The sequence below is a fragment of the Muntiacus reevesi genome, chromosome 1, assembly GCF_963930625.1.
Source record: "Muntiacus reevesi chromosome 1, mMunRee1.1, whole genome shotgun sequence".
In the NCBI taxonomy this organism is placed as follows: domain Eukaryota; kingdom Metazoa; phylum Chordata; class Mammalia; order Artiodactyla; family Cervidae; genus Muntiacus; species Muntiacus reevesi.
The window spans coordinates 54,386,015-54,404,352 of NC_089249.1; the positions used below are offsets into that span (position 1 = coordinate 54,386,015).

An 18,338-nucleotide genomic window follows, 5' to 3' on the forward strand; every position below is an offset into this window, starting at 1 on the left:
TGTAATTGCATTTACTTAAAAAGCGTTTCCCACCTATGCGTATATGCTATAGACAAGTCTTTCCCGACTGAGTTCTATGTAAAAAGGACTTCAGTAGTCAGATAAGTGGTTGCTTGCCTGGGGATCCCAGCATACATGAAACATTCAAAGTTCTGATGACTCCTGTGGCCCTCTGTTTAACTCAGTTTCCCAAACTTATTTGATTAAGCATTTCAGTTAGAATTAGATCAGCAGCAAATGACAGAAATCACAAATGCAGTGGTCTAAAAAAAAGTGTTAAGTCTGGGAAGACAGTCCAGGGCTAGCATAAGTGACTCCAGAAGTCTTTGGTGACTGAGGCCTCTTCCATCCCTACAGTTTGGCTCATGGACCTAATGGTCCAATATAGCAGCTAGAGCACCAGCTCTCACATCTGCATTCCAGGCATCAAGTCAAAGGGTGAGACAGGGAACTTGGGGCCGACCTATTGGCTAGAGCTTAGTCATATGGCTATGCCTAGCTGCAAGAGGGACCAAATAACTTTTAGGAGAGGCCAACATTTCTCTGTCCCACCAAGAAATTTTTTTCTCCATCCCATCTAACATCCTAAGAACATAGTTGGAGAAGAATATTATGGGGCTTAGTCTATTTTAACACTCCAGAGTGGATACTCTAGAATTTTTTTTGACCCTCAGTAACCTTTGGCTTTAGGGTCATCAGGCAGGTGATCTCCAAAGTTCTTATTGGCTGGACAGTGTGGTTCTGGGTTGGCTTGTGAGGATAGCTTTCCTCCGTACCCCCTCAAGCGTGTTTTGAGGATATTTAACCCTCTACTGTCCGTGTCTTGTGGACTAACCTCTACTAACCCAGTGCTCTTGTCTGTCTCTCCCCTAACCGCCCCCTCCCGCCTGTCCTTGTCCCTGCCAACCCCCATCCCCAGGCGGGCCAGGCTGTGCTGGCCTTCCAGAGGTACCAGATTGGCGCCGACTCGGCCCTCTTCTCCCAGGACTACATGGACCCCAGCCAGGACTCCAGCATGCCTTACGCCCCCTACGTGGAGCCCAGCACCGGGCCAGAGCCCACGAGCATGGGCGGCACCTACCAGCAGCCGGCCAGCGCCTTCGAGCCCGAGCCCCAGGGCTACCAGTCGCAGGGCTACTGAGCCACAGGGACCACCTGCCCCCCACCTGCCCCTGAGCTGCCCCAGCTGCCCCCTGCCCCTCCCTCCACACCCAGCCCCCCTGCTCCCTCCCCGGCTGCCCTGCCCGGCACCTCCAGGTGGTTCCACTGAGGTCCAGGGCCGCTCAGGTGGGCGGGGGCAGTGAGGTGTTGGGGGTGTCCACAGGTGTGTGCAGCGCCCTGGGGGACTGCGTTCGTTCCTTATGTCTGCGAGCCTTCGTTGAGCACCTACTGTATGTCAGGCCTGTGCTTGGCACGAGTGCTAAGACAGATGGTCCCCGGAGACGAGGAAGAGGGGATGTGGAGGAGGCCCTGCTTTTAACCAGAGGTAGGAATGGAGAGAATGTTCCACTGGGAGGATGCTGGGAAGGTTTGACTGCGGGGTGTGAGTACCTGCAGGACAGTGGGGGCTGTCATCTGCTAGGAGTGACACCCCCGCCCTGCTCGGAGTGTTGGGCCGTCTCCATTTTATGGTTGAGGAAGCTGAGTCCTGGTGAGGTCAGGGTCACTCAGGCAGCCAGTGATAGAGGTGGGGCCACCACAGGCTGCCCAGCTGCAGAGCACCTGCTGCCCCCCAGGGTCCCCACCTTCTCCCATCCCCGAGCCCAGGGCTGTGCTCAGTGCTACAGCCCCCCCGGGAGGCCTTGGGGACCTCAGCCCCTGAGACACCCTGATTCTGCTGCAAGCCAGGGGCCTGCTCTGCCCCGGCTGTTCCGCCCAGCGGGACAGCCCTGCCTCCAGGCCCCTCTCCCCACATCCTGACGGCCTCTGCCCTGGCCGCCTTCCCAGGCGAGAGAGCCGAGCGGGCCAGCCTGGCTCCCCTGTACCGCTCTGAGCTGTGTGCATCCTCCCAGGAGCTCCAGCAGGCCTTCATGGCCTCCCGACAGAACGACCACTGTCCCTGCCTGGGGCTGGGTGGACAAGGAGGCCTGGATGGGGAGTGCCTGGCCCAGGATCACAGGGAGTGAGTGGCAGAGCTGGGCTTGCTACCTGGGCTGCTTCATCCAGCCACCCAGAAGGTGCCCCCTTCCCTGCCCCTGTGACCTCCCAGGAAACAGAACTGATCTGGGACACTGTGTCATCTTTTCCTCATCCGGGATCAGCTGGGGGCCGAGGGGCGGGGACGGCCAAGCCAAGGCCTTCCAGAAGGCCTGCCAAGTGACTGGGCTCCCTGTGGGAAGACAGGGCTCTAGACCCAGCACGGCCTCCACCTGGAAGCTGCTGCCGTGGGACAGACTGTCCCCAAGATGAGTGGTGAGAGCCCCTTGGGCATGGAAGTCCGGGGGAGGCCACAGGCTGGGGAGAGGGTAGCAGGTGTCCCCGGAGGCACGGGGAGTGTGAGGAGGGACTCTTGTATAATGCAGGCTCCCCACTGAGCCTTATAGGATGGGGAGGCCTTGAAGCGGGGAGACAGTTTGGGGACAGTGGCCACCTGCCAGTGCCTTGGGGAGCAGGGCAGTGGGATTGTGGGTTGGCACAGTGCTAGGTGTTCCCACCACCAGCCCCCACGAGAACCCTAAGAGGCAGGTCATATCCACTCACTTGCTTGTTGACGCAGCAGTGATGGGGCATTTGTGGCAGGAACGCTGAGGGTAGGGTCCCTGCCCTCAAGGAGCTGACTGTCCTCAGAGATGAGTGTTAAACTGACCGCTGGACCCAGGGTCCCTTACCGGGGCCAGGTGTTGTGTGAGTACAGCTGTATGGACTGCAGGTCCCCACGGAGGGGCCTGGATGATGGGTAGGTGTTAGCGTGGCAGTGAGGGAAGGAGCGGGAATTTTCTTGGCAGAGAAGCAGCATCATTGCCCCCGCTTAACAGAAGGAGAAACTGAGGCTCAGTGCGTGAGTGAGTTAGCAGTGGAGCATGGATCAGGTCTGATCAAATCCTCCCAAGGGACAGCAGTGACGGGAGAGGACCCCAGACAGCCGGGTGACAGCTTCTTGTTGGGGACTTCAACTTTCCACATCTGGGAAAGGGGCTCCCCTGGGGTGGCTCAGGTTGGGACAGGATGGGACTCTGGTATCCTCCACGTTGAGCAGTGGACCCTGCACTAGACCAGAGGTTTGCAAAGCAGGTCAGGGTGCAGGTGGACATGGTGTGTTTCTGGTAGAGAGAAGTTCAGTGCCCACGCATGATGCTATGAGAAGTCCTCCCCCTCTCCCCCTCCCTACCAAAACCCTCCCTTGCTGATGGGTACCAGGAGACCTCATGGTGCTGCCCATCTGTTCCCCTGGGCACTGACCAGCTGCTGGTGTTGCTGGGTGAGAGAGCAAGGTACTGGGTATTTATTACAGAATTTCCTTGCCACCCCAGAATGGGAAGGTTTACCAGACCCCCTGCCAGAAATGGGGGTGCTGAATCATTTCACTCAGCCTTCCCCACTAGTCTGGGGGTGCCGCCCAGGCAGGACCCCATCCGTGGTCAGGCTGTGCCCTGGTGGGTGAGAAAGAGGACCAGAGATGTGGAGTGCAGGATTCGATTGAGACCCAGGGCTCCTGACTCCCCTTCTGAGTGGTTGGTGGGGAAGTCTTGCTGCTTCTGTTGGCTGAGGACAATCCCCTGGAGGCCTCAAGCTTGGAGCCAGTGCTGACAGGTTAGTGGTACCCCCTCTCCCTCCCTGCTGTCTCCCCCCTGCTTCCAAGCCCTTCCTTGGAGAAAGGCACCCCTGCAGTCTGACCTTGCTGAGTTTGGACCCCCTCCTCCCATCGCATACAAGAGAGGGCCAAGGAAAACTGGGTTCCACACGAGTTTAGAGCTGCAAGGACCCTTACAGGGGCGAAGTCTGGGCCAGGAAGACGGTGACTTGTCCACGGTTAAGCACAGAGCTAGAGGTTCCGGATCCAGGTCTCCGGCCTCTGATTGTGCAGTCACAGGTCATCTGCCTGGGTGTGACTCCTACCACACCTGGGGGTGCAACTGTTGGGGCTAGCTCTGAGGGTCCCAGCATCTTCTCCCCACTCCAACCTTCCCAGGTTCCCAGGTGATTCTTGATCTTCAAAGACTGTTGGGGGTCCCAGGCTTTCCCCATGTAGCCAAGACCCCCGCCCCGTACTACCCCTCGGGAGCCCCTAATCTTGGCCCAAGACCCCTTTGATTCTCTACGGAGCACAAAGGGGGAGCACCCCTCCCAACAAGAGTTTGTGGGAGGATGGATGTGTCCACCCATCTCCTGGCACTGCCCCTCAATGTGACACTCCCCATCCCCAGGTGCCCACAGCCCTTGTCTGGCTGCCCCTGCCCTCCCCGCAGCGTTACTGCCTGTGTATAGTATAAATATATATATTTTCTATATATAAGATGTATAATATAAGGCTCCACAAAGATATCTGTGTGTGTGTGCGTGTGCGCAGTGAATGGCGGTCCCCACCCTGGGCCCCCACTCTGGACTCCCCCGCCACCTGGTTAAGTCTCAAGAGTGAATCCTGGCCCCGTGGCACCCTCCTCTATGCCATCCGTCCATTTGTGGTGAACCAAGTGAAGGTGGTGACTCCTGGTGACATAGTAATAAAGTGAAGACTCAAAACCCACCAGCGGACTGCAGAGTGTCACGGTGTTTCTTTGTTCTTCGCGAGTGTGGCTTGGCGTTTCCCCGTCGCCTGTGTCTCCCCTGACCTGGAACATGCGTTATTGTTCATTATTGCTTAGTTAAAAAGTAAAATCGTTACAGTTGAAGCCAGTACCCCCCAACTTGACTTGTGTACACGCACACACACCCCATCGCCACTCCGTAGCCTGGTCCATTCTAGAGGCAGCCAAGATTAGGAGCATCACCTCATTCCTTCCAGACCATTCCCATGCTCTTATGTACACACATGTTTGCAGAACACTGTTTTTAAAGTTAGCTGCCCTGAGCTGTTTTAATACTTAAACAGATCCTATAAAGTGCCAGACTCTGTACTGGCCTTAGGAGCTCAACACTGAACCAGGTAGACAGTCCCTGCCCTCACAGAGGTGGTCTTCCGGCAGGGGAGATAGATGTTAAACCAACATGCAAGCAAAAATCTCAACTGCATGAAGGGCTGAGTGTCAGAATATGCAGTTTAGACCTGGGCCCCTCTGAGCAGATGACCCTTAACCTGAAGCAGATCCCTGAGACACAGGAGGCCTGGGCTCCAATCCTTTGGGTTAGGCTAGACCCTGGGCCTCACTGTAACAGCCTTTCCCCTCAGTCTTCAAGAAGATTTATAAAAGATGAGATGGTTGGATAGCCTCACCGACTCGATGGACATGAGTTTGAGCAAACTCTGGGAGATGGTGAAGGGCAGGGAAGTCTGGCGGGCTGCAGCCCACGGGGTCGCAAAGAGTCGGACACGACTGAGCGACTCAACAGCAGCAGCCCCACTGTTCTGCGTTTGCACTTTCTGTCCATGAGTCTATTCAGGTGTTCCCTCCGCTCTACAGTGGCCAGAGCACTTACCGCATATGTTACCTGCCAAACGACTTCAAAAATGGACAACGAAGGACTCAGATCTGCCCTCTGGGGTGGGTGTGGGTGACTGATTCAAAAGACTTAAGTCTTGGGTAAAGAAGATGGATCCCCAAAAGAGCTGAACGGGACATCCCAGTGGAGACTGCCAGCCTTCCAAGATGACCAGCCCTCCACACTAATGTGAGTTTTCAAAAAAAGTCATCATATGATGGCCATTCACTGGACTGGAGGGAAGTCTGTAAAAGCCTGAAAGGCTTGTCACAGAGTCAGGACAAATGGGGAAAATGCAAAAATGCTTTAAAAAAATATTACTAGTTTTGAGAATCAGGGCCACTATATAATTTTCAAAGCCCAGTTCAAAATTAAATGCACAGCCTCTTTGAAAAGCAATAAAAGGGACTTCCCTGGTGGTCCAGTGGCTAAGACTGCACTCCCAATGCAGGGGGGCCAGGTTCAATCCCCGGTCAGGGAACTAGATCCCACATGCTGCAACTAAGACCTGGCACAGCCAAAAAAAAAGCAATAAAAAACCAGTACAGTTAAAGGTACTAAAATATAAAGATTTTTCCTTTCAAAATATTTTATTACTTCTAAGTAAGGGGTAATAGTGATACTATAGTAAAAGTGATACTATAAACCTAAAATTGCAAGACAATTATTCATTGTCATAAATTTATATAATACAATAAATAATACTTTGTTAATATGATACCTGATTCTTAAACTTTTTTGACTCACTTTTTTGCAAATTCATTTATCAAAACACATACTTTTTGCCAGTATCATTTCAAATGAAATAATGGAAAGCTATGACAATCATTCCTGGCTAATTCAAGGTCACAGTTTTTTATAATTTTTAATTTTGAGAAGGATCTTTCTGCTGCTGCAGCTGTTGCTGGAGTTGTTAAGAATATTTCGTAGGCTGTCACATCGGGAGAAATTTCAAATAAACTTTCAAAATATAAACTGAAGTACATCTACACATAATGGTTCTTGTGGAACCATTTTCTAAAAAGATTTAACTCCATGCAAATCAATTTCATGTAAGTCTGACTTGTAATTTTAAATGTAAATTTATACAGTGACATGTTCATGTTTTCCCCAACATTTTCTGTAACTTATGGCAGTTGTATAAGACACTGAGAATGACTTCATGATTTGTATATAATTTTAATAACCTGTTTATACATTTGCTTGCTCTAGCTTCAGTTACAAGGAAAAAATTTTGAACATGCCTTCCTCACTAATGCAACTTCACATGAAAATGGAATTCCTTTCTATAGAAGATGGTCTGTAAATTTAATTTGTATTTCTAAGCCTGTGAATACTTGCTTTGCAATGCTGCAGCAGTTTTCAAAATGAGAGGTTCTAGCTCTGAAGAATTCTAATGACTCCCTGACATGCTTTATAGCAACATCCACGTGTATGCTTTGGTTTTGTAATAATTTACTGACAGTTTACTGCAAGAGTCCTGGCAGTTCTTTCGCAGACTTGGGCTGCATCATTTATATTTCTGTAGATGCTACAGGATCCACTTCCATGTGGGGTCCCTTCTCATCAAAGCCTTGATGGACTGCAGCCATCTTCTCCTGTTGCCAGTCTGGGCACAAATCCTGGCCCCTTGCAGCCCCCCAGTGTCTCAGGCTGCCCAGCCATGTGGATGCACGCCCGGTGGCCAGGCCAACTGCTCCTCACCCAGACTGCCCACTGCCCGCCGTTCTTGGCCAGAACCTGCTTGATGCCACCTGCTGTATCTTCTCTGCTCACACACATGCTTCGTCGTCCTGTTGGATTTCTCTTACAAAAGAAGCTCAAGGAGAAAATTGTTAAGAATTTCAAGATGCCACATGCAGACAGTAAACTGAAAACTGGATCCCTTCTGAGAGCAGGACCCTGTGTGACTGCACTGGTCACATGCCCGTGAGTTGAGCCCCCTCTCTATTTCCCCTTTATTCAATTCTGAATCTTTTATTTTTAAAAAATCATTTTATTTATTTACTTAGTGATTTGGGGCTGTGCTGGGTCTCTGTTGCTGCGCACAGGCCTTCTCTGGCTGTGGCAAGCAAGGGTTACCCTTCGTTGCGGTGTGCAGGCTTCCCGTTGTGGCGGCTTCTCTTGTTGCAGAGCACAGGCTCTAGGGCCCTTGGGTTTCAGTAGTTGCAGCTCCTGGACTCAAGAGCACAGGCTCAATAGCTGTGGTGCACAGGCATAGTTGCTCCATGGCATATGGAATCTTCCCAGATCAGGGATTGAACCTGTGTCCCTTGAGTTGGCAGGCGGATTCTTATCCACTGCACCACCAGGGAAGTCCAATTCTGAATCTTTTTTTTTCTCCTCCTTTTAGTCTCCTTGTCAAGTAGACAGCTACACTTGACTGGCCTGTAATATTGTGCTATAATAAGAAACATATACTTAGTCTTCATCCAATCTGAGTTCCTGGCACAGAGCTCCTAAAATCCTTGGAATTTCTGAATCATCTGGGTAAGAGAATTGTCTTTTATGTTCATAATAAGTCCCTTTTAACCATTCCTGAACAGATTTTCATGAGGTGACTTGGAAAACCCCTAAGGATGGGGGATTGTCTCCACCGGTACCAACCCTGTGATTGAAGGGTTGAAACTTCTAGCCCTAGCCCCTGACTTCTGGAGAGAGGGGAGGGGCTGCAGATTGAGTTCAATCACCAACGGCCGATGATTTAATTAATCATGCCTATGTAATGACACTCCATAAAAATCCTAACCAAAAGGGCTTCCGAGAGCTTCCAGGTCAGTGCTGGGTAGATGGCAGACCCAGAGAGGGTGTGGAAATCCTGCAACCCCTTCCACATGCCTTGCCTTCTGTGTCTCTTCTATCTGGCTGTTCCTGAAAGGCATCCTTTTATGATAAATAGGCAGTAATAAGTAAAGCACTATCTGGAGTTCTGTGAGCCATTCTAGCAAATTATTGAACCCGAGGAGGAGACCATGGGAACCACTGATTTATATCCAGTAGCTCAGGAGTAGTTTCTGAAGTAAGGGCAGTCCCTGGAACTGACCTCCTAACTTGAGTGATGGAACCCTAACTCCAGGTGCGTAGTGTTATAACTGAATAGGGGACTTCTCTGTTGGCTCAGTGGCAAAGAATCCACCTGCCAGTGCCGGAGACAAGAGTTCGATCCCCGGTCCAGGAAGATCCCACATACCTGCGAGTAACTAAGCCTGCACTCTAGAGCCTGGGAAGCGCAACTGTTGAGCCTGTGAGCCACAACTACTGAAGCCCAAGCACCGTAGAGCCCGTACTCAGCACAAGAGAAGCCACCGCAATGAGAAGCCCGTGCACTGCAACGAAGAAAAGTTCCCACTCGCTGCAACTGGAGAAAATGCCCATGCAGCAACAATGACCCAGCAGAGCCCCAAATAAATAAATACAATTATTTAAAAACAAAAAACTGAATAAGTTTCTGTTAGGACACTCAGCTGGTGTCAGAGAACTTGTTGGTGTGGGAAACCCACACACCTTTGGTGTCAGAAGTGGGAGTAGAAGTATAGAAGAAAACAGTGTTTTCCCTTTTAGGGCCAGCTCTATGCTAGGCACTTTGTAGTATCTATTTCACTTCCATTATACCTGTGGATATAGAGGCACTAAGTTTATCCCATTCTACCGAGGAGGAGCTGGGCTCCGCCAGGGTCACACTGGGGCAGAGGCTGAAGCACCATAGGGCCCCACCTGCAAAATCCATGCTTTTAGGCACTTCGCTGCCTTTTGTTGAAATATCTGTATATATTTCCAGTAATTCACAGATCCTTAAAGGCTTTTATTCAGCAACTCCCCTGGCTCTGAATGTTTCTGAATCAGCAAAGGCTTTGGCTTTGGTCAGCCATCCACCCTCCTCTGGCTTCACCCATCTCTGCTGTCTTCCCAAGCCTGTCCCAATTACATGCCCTAGAAAATGCTACTTCAAACGCTGGAAAAACTTCAACAGAACTGAAAACCTTTTCCTCAAACTTTTTCCAAACCCGCAGGCTTTTTAAAAATCACATCAGTTGGGCCACTGGCATCGGCTTAGCCCTAGCTGTCAACATGGCAGACGCCCAGGCCCATCCTTGGCCTTCTTCTCCATCCACACTAGCTTCCTGGGTGAACCCACCTGGTCTTGTGGCTTTAAACATCCACTGTAGGAATTCCCTGGTGGTCCAGTGGCTAAGACTCTGTGCTCCCAATGCAGGGGGCCTGGGTTCAATCCCTGGTCAGGGAACTAGATCCCACACACTACAAGAAAGATCAAAAATCCTGCATGCTGCAACTCCGAGTATGCATGCCGCAAGCAAAGGTCCCACACGCTGCAGCAAAGATCCCACATGCTGCAGTAAAGATCGAAAACCTTGCATACTGCAGTCAAGACTCATCTCCAGCCTCTTGCCATGACTTCAACCATTGCCCAACACCCCCCCAACCCACCCCTTGTTCGTGCTGTCCCCTTGGTCCAGAATGCCCTTTCTCCCTTCTCTGCCTGCCTAATTCCTCTGTGCTCCTAGACTCAGCTCCAAGGTCACCTCCCTGATCACCCACTCCCACCTCCCCAGCACTCTGTAATTACCATCTTCTTCCCGGGGCTCACCCATCCAATCCTCACAACAAGGTCACCTTGGCTAAGATGACTAACAGGCCAGAAAAGCAGTTTGGTGGCCCAAATGGCCAAGGCCTTAGCACCTTCTGTGAATCTGGAACTGTTGCCAGAATCCCAAGGTCAAACGGTAGATGCGTATGGCATGAGGAGGGGGCAAATGGGACTGGAAAAGAGGAGAAGGGACAAGAACCAACACGTTTGGAGCAGATTCTATGTTCTCGTGCTAAAGGCCCTGGAGACGCTACTTCATTGTTAAATCCCTGGGAGGTAAGGATTTTAAAAACCAAAGAACTGCTGTATAAGAGTTACAAAACTAAGAAAGGTAGCATTTCAAGGCAGTGGAAGAGACTAGTCAATACTAGACTTTAATATGAAGTTGGCTATGTATATGGAAACAATCAAGTTGGATCCCTTACATGGCATTAAAACTCCAAATGGAATATGTTAGTTGCTCAGTTGTGCCTGACTCTGCGACCCCATGGACTGTAGCCCACCAGCCTCCTCCATCCATGGAATGCTCCAGGCAAGAATACTGGAGTGGGTAGCCATTCCCTTCTCCAGGGAATTTTCCTGACCCAGGGATCCAAGCGGGCTCTCCCACGCTGCAGGCAGGTGCTTCACCAGCTGAGCCACCGCCCAATCATTTAAGCGACTATTTCTGTGAATTTGGGGTAGGGGAGGTCTTTGTCAGCATAACACAGAAGGCAGTGACCAGAAAGGAAAGTGCTGAGAGACCTGACTATGTAAAAATGTAAAGACTTCATATGTCAACAAATAAAGTGAAAATGAAAAACCAGGAAAAATCTTTCCTACATGCTACCAGATAGAAAGGGCTTCCCTGGTGGCTCAGCGGTAAAGAATCCTCCTGCAATTCAGGAGGTGCAGGTTTGATCTCTGGGTCAGGAAGATCCCCTGGAGGAGGGCATGGCAACCCACTCCACTATTCTTGTCTGGAGAATTCCATGGACAGAGGAGCCTGGTGGGCTACAGTCCATAGGGTCGCAAAGAGTCAGACAGGACTGAAGCAACTGAGCGTAGCACAGAAATACAGGTTCATAATCTAAACAGACAATTCACATAGTAAGAAATGTAAGTGGGCCAAAGTTCAATTTTTCTAGTAATCACAGAAATATGAGTTAAGTCAAATTGAGGTACTGTTTAACATTTACCAAATTATCTGGGACTTTCCTGGTGGTCCAGTGGCTAAGATTTCATGCTTCCAATGCAAGGGACCCAGATTTGATCCCTGGTCAGGGAAATAGATCCCACATGCAACTAAGGCCCAAATAATAATGAGAGTGTCATGAGGTACCATGGGAGAATGCACCATATAAAGCTGCTGATGATAGAAACTGTCATTGTATAGGTTATAAACAGCTTTTGCATTCTAGGGCAGGAGAGGGGATCTGTTTACAGAGAAGATCCTCCCTTTGTTCTGAATTGTTTTGGAAAGACCCTTTCCTCCAGCCCTCTTAGTCAGGCAGCTGCGAAGTGACAGGCCCCTGATGCTCTTGGGGATGCTCAAAGCTAGCTGCTTTAGGCTAAGGTGTTAAGTATTCTAATCCATTATATAAACTGGGTTAACCAGTTAAAGGACTCCCCCAGCCCCCACCCCAAACTCGATTTTGGACTGCTCTCTGCAGGAAGGTGCAAGAGCAGGAGCTGAAGCACGCTTTAGATGGGAGGCCAGGATTCTTCTCCCCTGCGGTGGCAGCTGGGGTGGTCTGCACGCTGGGCAATAGGGGCCCAGTTGAGGGCATTGAGCCCCTATCCAGAGGGCGAGGTAGGCTAAAAAGAAAGCAGCCATGTGGTCCCTGTGGAGAATCCCTGACTGTGGACTTTGGCATCAGTGACCTCCGGTTTAAATCTGCCTTTTGTTCTCCCCAAACCTGCAGTCAGATTTTTATTAGGTTGGTGGTAGCTGTGTTTTAAGCAATTCAGGGAGAGTGTTGAGCCTAGAGAAGCCATCCTGGGAGCTGAAGCCTGGAGGTGTCAGCAGATGGCAGGAGGTGACCCATTTCTGGGAAGAAGGGCAGTGGTCCAGAGGAAGGGAGGTGGCTCAGGTGATGAGTGGCAGCCAGGTCAGAGCAGGAAACAGGAAGCATGGCTTGCAAGTCACTTGGCAAAGTGAACATTCGAAAGCTTGGTCTCACAGGCTGTATTAAAGAGCAGTGTTGCCCAAGGGCCCAAACCCCAAATTCTAGGACCCTTGGCTGCATGTCAGAGGCAGGAGGACAGGCTCTTTTCTATGCTGGGTGACTGAAAATGGCAACTGCAAACTGGGAGACAACCTTCCACTTGCAGCAAAATCCTTAAAAATGTGCATAACTCTGATCTTAGTTCCCCAATCAGGGGTTGAACCTGGGGTCATGGCTGTGGAAGCACTGAGTCCTAACCACTGGACTGCCAGGGAATTCCCAATAGCTCATTTCTTTTTATCTCTGATAACACTTCATTGGTTGGATGTCCCACAGTTGTTTATCTATTCGTCTACTGAAGGACATCTTGGTTGCTTCAGTTTTGGCAATCATGAATAAAGCTTCTATAAACACCCATGTGCAGATTTTTGTGTGAATGTAATTTTCAACTCATTTAGATAAATACTAAGGTGCATAATTGCTGGATCATACAGTAAAACTATGTTTAACTCGGCAAGAAACCACCGAAGTGTCTTCCAAAGTGTCCGTGCTGTTCTGCATTCCCACCAGCATTAAAGGAAAATTCCTATGGCTCTGCATCCTTGTGAACATTTGGAGGTGTCATGTTTTGAATTTTAGACATAATAATAGATGTGTAGTAGTATTTCATTGTTGTTTAATTTGCAGTTCCCCAAAGCCATGTGGGGGGACTTTCCCGTTGGCTCAGTGATAAGGAATCCACCTACCAAACTAGGAAATGTGGGTTTAATCCCCAATCTGGGAAAATCCCCTGGAGAAGAAAATGGCAACCCATTCCAGTATTCTTGCCTGGGAAATCCCATGGACAGAATGGACAGAGGATCCTGGCAGGCTACAGTCTATGGGGTCTCAAAAGAGTTGGATATGACTAAAGTGACTAAACAACAACAACAAAGACATGTGGAGCATCTTTTCATACACTTATCTGCCATTTCTGTTCCAGTTTTGGGGGATTCCCAGGTGGTGCTGGTGGTAAAGAACCTGCCTGCCAATGCGGGAGATGTAAAAGACACAGGTTCAATCCTTGGGTCGGGAGGATCCCCTGGAGGAGGAACTGGCAACCCACTCCAGTATTCTTGCCTGGAGAATCCCATGGACAGAGAAACTTGGCATGCTACAGTCCATGGGGTCGCAAGGAGTGGGACATAAGCTTAGGTGATGGGTTCTGCTGGAGGGCTACTCTCCCCCCACTGTATCAGTTAGCCTTTGCTGTGTTAACACACTATTCTAAAACAAAATCACACATCTGTAGGTGTTGTGGGTTTCAGCTGATTGTGGCTGGGTGAGGCTGGGTGCTTCAAGCCTCACAGCTGGGTCTGTTCTGTCTCACTGCGGGTTTCCGGGTCTGCTGGGGCGGCTCTGCTCCACGGTCTCACACCTTCTTTGGACCACTGTACCCAATTTAAATATATATTTTGATAAATGCATTTCAATATAATTGACCTCCTTTATAAACGTTGGTATATTATTTTGTGCATTTTAAAATACTATGGGTGGGGTGGGGTGGTGGAGGCTCCTCCTAGTGGTCAGAGGCTCAGAGAAAGTTAAGAAATCTTGGTCTACAGGGATTTGCAATGCAACCTTGAAATGAACCTGAACAGGAAATAACCAAGACATCATACAAAGGAAACTGGTTAAGTAATCTTGGTTTTACTTTTACAGTGGAATACCATAAGGGAAGTAAGCACTTTCTTGTAGGAGAATAATGAAATAAAACATTAAAATTACATTCAGTGGAAAAAAGATTATAAAATAATACAGTGCTATCCGATCACTTTCCTGTACCCCTGGTAACCACTGATCCATTTCTGGTAACTATAGCTTTGCCTAAGAATTACTCATTAAAGAAAATAAACAATTGATAAGATGCTCAGAGGGCTTCCCTAGTGGTTCAGATGGTAAAGAGTCTGCCTGCAATGCAGGAGACACAGGAGACACAGGCTTGATCTGTTGGTGAGGATGATACTCTGGAGAAGGGAATGGCAACCTACTCCAGTATTCTTGTCTGGAGAATTCCATGGACAGAGGAGCCTGTCGGGCTACAGTCCGTGGGGTCGCAAAGAGGCACAGACTGAGTGACTAACACTTTCACTTTCAAGATGCTTAGAGAAGTTAGCTGAGTTGCCTAAGGCTGGAAACCTTTTGGATTTCCACCTCTCCATCCTCTTTATTCCTCCCCACCCCCACCCCCCCCAGCATATTACATCTGTGACAACCTACTTCCAAATTCTGAGGTTCTGGGGCTTAGGACTTCAAATATGAAATTGGGAGGACATGATTTAACCCTTAACGACACTGCCACAGAGTAGGGGTCACAGACAGCCCCTGAAGCAAAGGAGGTCCACTGCTTCCTAGCTGTGTGACCTTGGGCAAGTGACCTAACTTCTCTGGGCCTCAGTTTTCATGACTGTAAAATGGGGATTGTGCATATCACTGACAGTTGGCTCCAGCTGCTGCCTTTCCAGATCCACCCTCATGTTGCTGCTGAGGTTGCAGGAACAGGCTGCTTCCAGCCAATGACTGAGCAGAGGGGAGCTAACGTGGGCTGGTCCCCGCGAGACACAAGTTGCCTTTAGCCAGGACTTTCCAGGTGGCCTGGCTGACACTGTCCTCCGACTGCACTACCGGCCATCTGACATCCTTCCTACCCCACCCCCCGCACTGGCCATCCCCCCAGGAGTCAGACTTTCAGACCTGCATCATAGTCTGATGGCGTATCCTGCTACTGCTGCTGCTAAGTCACTTCAGTCGTGTCCGACTCTGCGCAATCCCATCCCTGGGATTCTCCAGGCAAGAACTCTGGAGTGGGTTGCCATTTCCTTCTCCAATGCATAAAAGTGAAAAGTGAAAGTGAAGTCACTCAGTCATGTCTGACCCTTCGCGACCCCATGAACTGTAGCCTACCAGGCTCCTCTGTCCGTGGGATTTTCCAGGCAAGAGTACTGGAGTGGGGTGCCATTGCCTTCTCCGGATGGCATATCCTACTCAAGGGTAATAGTAACACGTTCCACAGGGGTAGTTATGACAACCCTGCACACGAAGTCATATGTGTAAAGCATTGAGAAAAGTGCTTGGCACTTGTTTGGTTCTCAATAAAAGTTTACTCATTCACAAAGCATTTATTTGGTATCTGCTGTGTGCTAAACACTGGGGTTGCAAAGATGAGTAAAACCTAGTCCTTTCTTTCTCTCTTATTTTTTAAAAAAATTTATTTAGTTAGTTATTTGGCTATACCAGGCCTTAGTTGTAGCATGTGGGATCTTTAGTTGCAGGATGTGGGATCTAGTTCTCTGACCAGGGATCAAACCCAGGTCCCCTCCATTGGGAGCTCAGAGTCTTAGCCACTGCAGCACCAGGGACGTCCCTCGTCCCTGGTATTGGTCTCAGCATCTCTAAAGCAGTAAACCGAAGTGAGGATAGAAGTAGTGCATGGAGAAATTGAGAGCAGGGTATGGGGGGGGGGGGGCGGTGAGCATTCCGGAAATGATCTTAAAGGAGTAATTCAGGAGAAATAGAAAGCTACAAACATGAGGGTCCCCAGGGCACTCTCCACCACCCACAATCCACCGTGCACCCAGAAGTCCCAGTGATCAGAAAGATCATCCTCAAATCCAGATCCGATCACATCCTTCCCCAGCTGCCAGGCACTTCGGGGCCCCCCAGACTCCCACAGTTCATGAAGCACCACTGGTCCAGCCCTGCGTCTGCTCCAGCTTTGGTTCAATCTCACCAACACCAACAGAGAAGGCAATGGGAACCCACTCCAATACTCTTGCCTGGAAAATCCCATGGACAGAGGAACCTGGTGGGCTGCAGTCCATGGAGTCATGAAGAATCGGACACGACTGAGCGATTTCAGTTTCACTTTTCACTTTCATGCATTGGAGAAGGAAATGGCAACCCACTCCAGAGTTCTTGCCTGGAGAATCCCAGGGACGGGGGAGCCTGGTGGGCTATAGTCCATAGGGTCTCAAAGAGTCAGACATGACTGAAGTGACTTAGCACAACACTGAAGCCAGACAGACCATTGCTTTAGGCTTCAGCTGCCACCTTTCTCTCTCTACCAGGTCTACACTCTTGCAGTTACCTCTGCCTTGAAACATCTTTCCCTTCCCTGTCACGTGACCACCTCCTATGTATCCTTCATGGGCTTCCCTGATAGCTCAGTTGGTAAAGAATCCACCTGCAATGCAGGAGACCTGGGTTCGATACCTGAGTTGGGAAGATCCCTTGGAGAAGGGAAAGGCTCTCCACTCCAGTATTCTGACCTGGAGAATTCCATGGACTGTATGGTCCATGGGGTCGCAAAGAGTCAGACATGACTGAGTGACTTTCACTTCACTATGTATCCTTCAGGCCTCAGCTAAGATGTCGCTTCCTCTGGGCAGCCAGATTGCCTAAGTCAGAGAGGTGGCTCTCTTCTAGGTCCCCTAGCCCCATGTCTGCCCTGTCACACTGCTCTGCCAGGGCCTGGCTCTTTGTTTCCCTTGCAGGACTGTGAACTCCCAGAGGGCAGGGACTGTGTTTACATTTCTATTTTTAGTTTTTCACTATGAAAAACTTCAGACATATACCAAAAAAAAAGAGAGAACAGCACCATGAAACCCCGTACACCCATCACCCCAGAGCACACTGATTTTGTTCCATTGGTTCAGTCTCTCTCCCCCTTTTTTACTTTTTTCCTCCTTTACTAAAGTATTGTAAAGCAAATCACCCCCACTTCCCATGTATTTCACTATGTTTCTCTAGGAAATTGAATAAATAGTTTTTAATCACATGAATGACTGCTGCAGAGCTGTTTCTAACAGCTCTGAACTGGAAACATGCTTATTAGCTAACATTTGAAAAGGAAGGGGTGACCAGTCAAAGGACTCTGATGCATCTCTTCAGAGGATCAGTATGAAGACCACACAGCCTCCTGGCAAGATGCTAGTGACCAAGCAAAGCCCAGAAAGACAAAGAGCCCAGCCCAAGCTGGTCTCCACACTCTTTTTTGGCAAGCAGGCCAACATAGCTGCCTGGGTTCCCCGGTCAGAATAGAGAAAGCAAAAAGGAAGGTGAGGATGAGGGTGGTGAGATGTGGGCGAAAATGCTCTTCTCCCTTCCAAATGTTCTTCTCTGTTCTTAACGTCATCTTTCCAAGCTGTTACCTGCAAACCAGACTCGCTGCGGGGCTGTGTGAGGCTGAACAAAGGACTGGTGGCATCTGCTGGCTCTGTGGGGAGCTGGCTGGAGTCACTGAAAGCCTTGCTGCAGACCTCATGACAAAGGGTGGATCCAAACCCCGGGCACAGACCGTCTCAGTTCTCAGAAGGTGGTCGACAAGCCGCATGGCTGTTTGTTCTTCTGCTGCCGGGGTTTTGGAAAGGCCGAGATGTAGTGGCAGGGAGTCACCTGATGTTCCGGGCCATGGGGTGCTTCAGGTGCATCGGGGTTCTCATCCCAGCCAGGTAGCCTGCCCACCCGGGGGCCTGGCGCTTGCTCTGCCTGTTTAAATGGTTATTGGGGTGAGTAGTTTTGAGATCTTTGTTCCTCTGGCAGACTTACATTTATGACAAATCCTGACCCAGAGGGTTGTCCTGGGAAAACAGGATCCACTTTTCAGCTTGGTTCCCAGGCACACTGACCCTAGAGGAGAAGTGGGCCTGTCCCCAGCAGACTTCCTTGGATCCACCCCTACTCCTTGGGAGCTCAGTTCAATTCAGTTCAGTTCAGTTGCTCAGTCGTGTCCAACTCTTTGCGACCCCATGGACTGCAGCACGCCAGGCTTCCCTGTCCAATACCAACTCCTGGAGCCTGCTCAAACTCATGTCCATTGAGTCGGTGATGCCATCCAAACATCTAATCCTCTGTCATCCCCCTTCTCCTCCCCCCGTCAATCTTTCCCAGCATCAGGGTCTTTTCCAAGGAGTCAGTTCTTCGCATCAAGTGACCAAAGTATCAGAGTTGCAGCTTCAGCATTGGTCCTT

The 18,338-nt window shown here is 49.9% G+C and overlaps 1 protein-coding gene and 1 non-coding gene across 2 annotated transcripts in view; both read left to right on the top strand.

The window, feature by feature from the left end:
- SYNGR1 (synaptogyrin 1) overlaps positions 1-6,201 on the top strand; it is a 31,944-nt gene extending 25,743 nt beyond the window's left edge. The window contains exon 4 of the mRNA XM_065944227.1: positions 920-6,201. Coding sequence (XP_065800299.1) covers positions 920-1,141 — 222 coding nt within the window. The 3' untranslated portion in view covers positions 1,142-6,201. The remainder of the gene's footprint in view (positions 1-919) is intronic.
- Positions 6,202-9,747: 3,546 nt separating this feature from the next.
- TRNAG-CCC (transfer RNA glycine (anticodon CCC)) lies at positions 9,748-9,820 on the top strand. Its single transcript has one exon. It is a non-coding gene; the product is annotated as a tRNA-Gly (tRNA).
- The last annotated feature ends 8,518 nt before the right edge of the window (positions 9,821-18,338 follow it).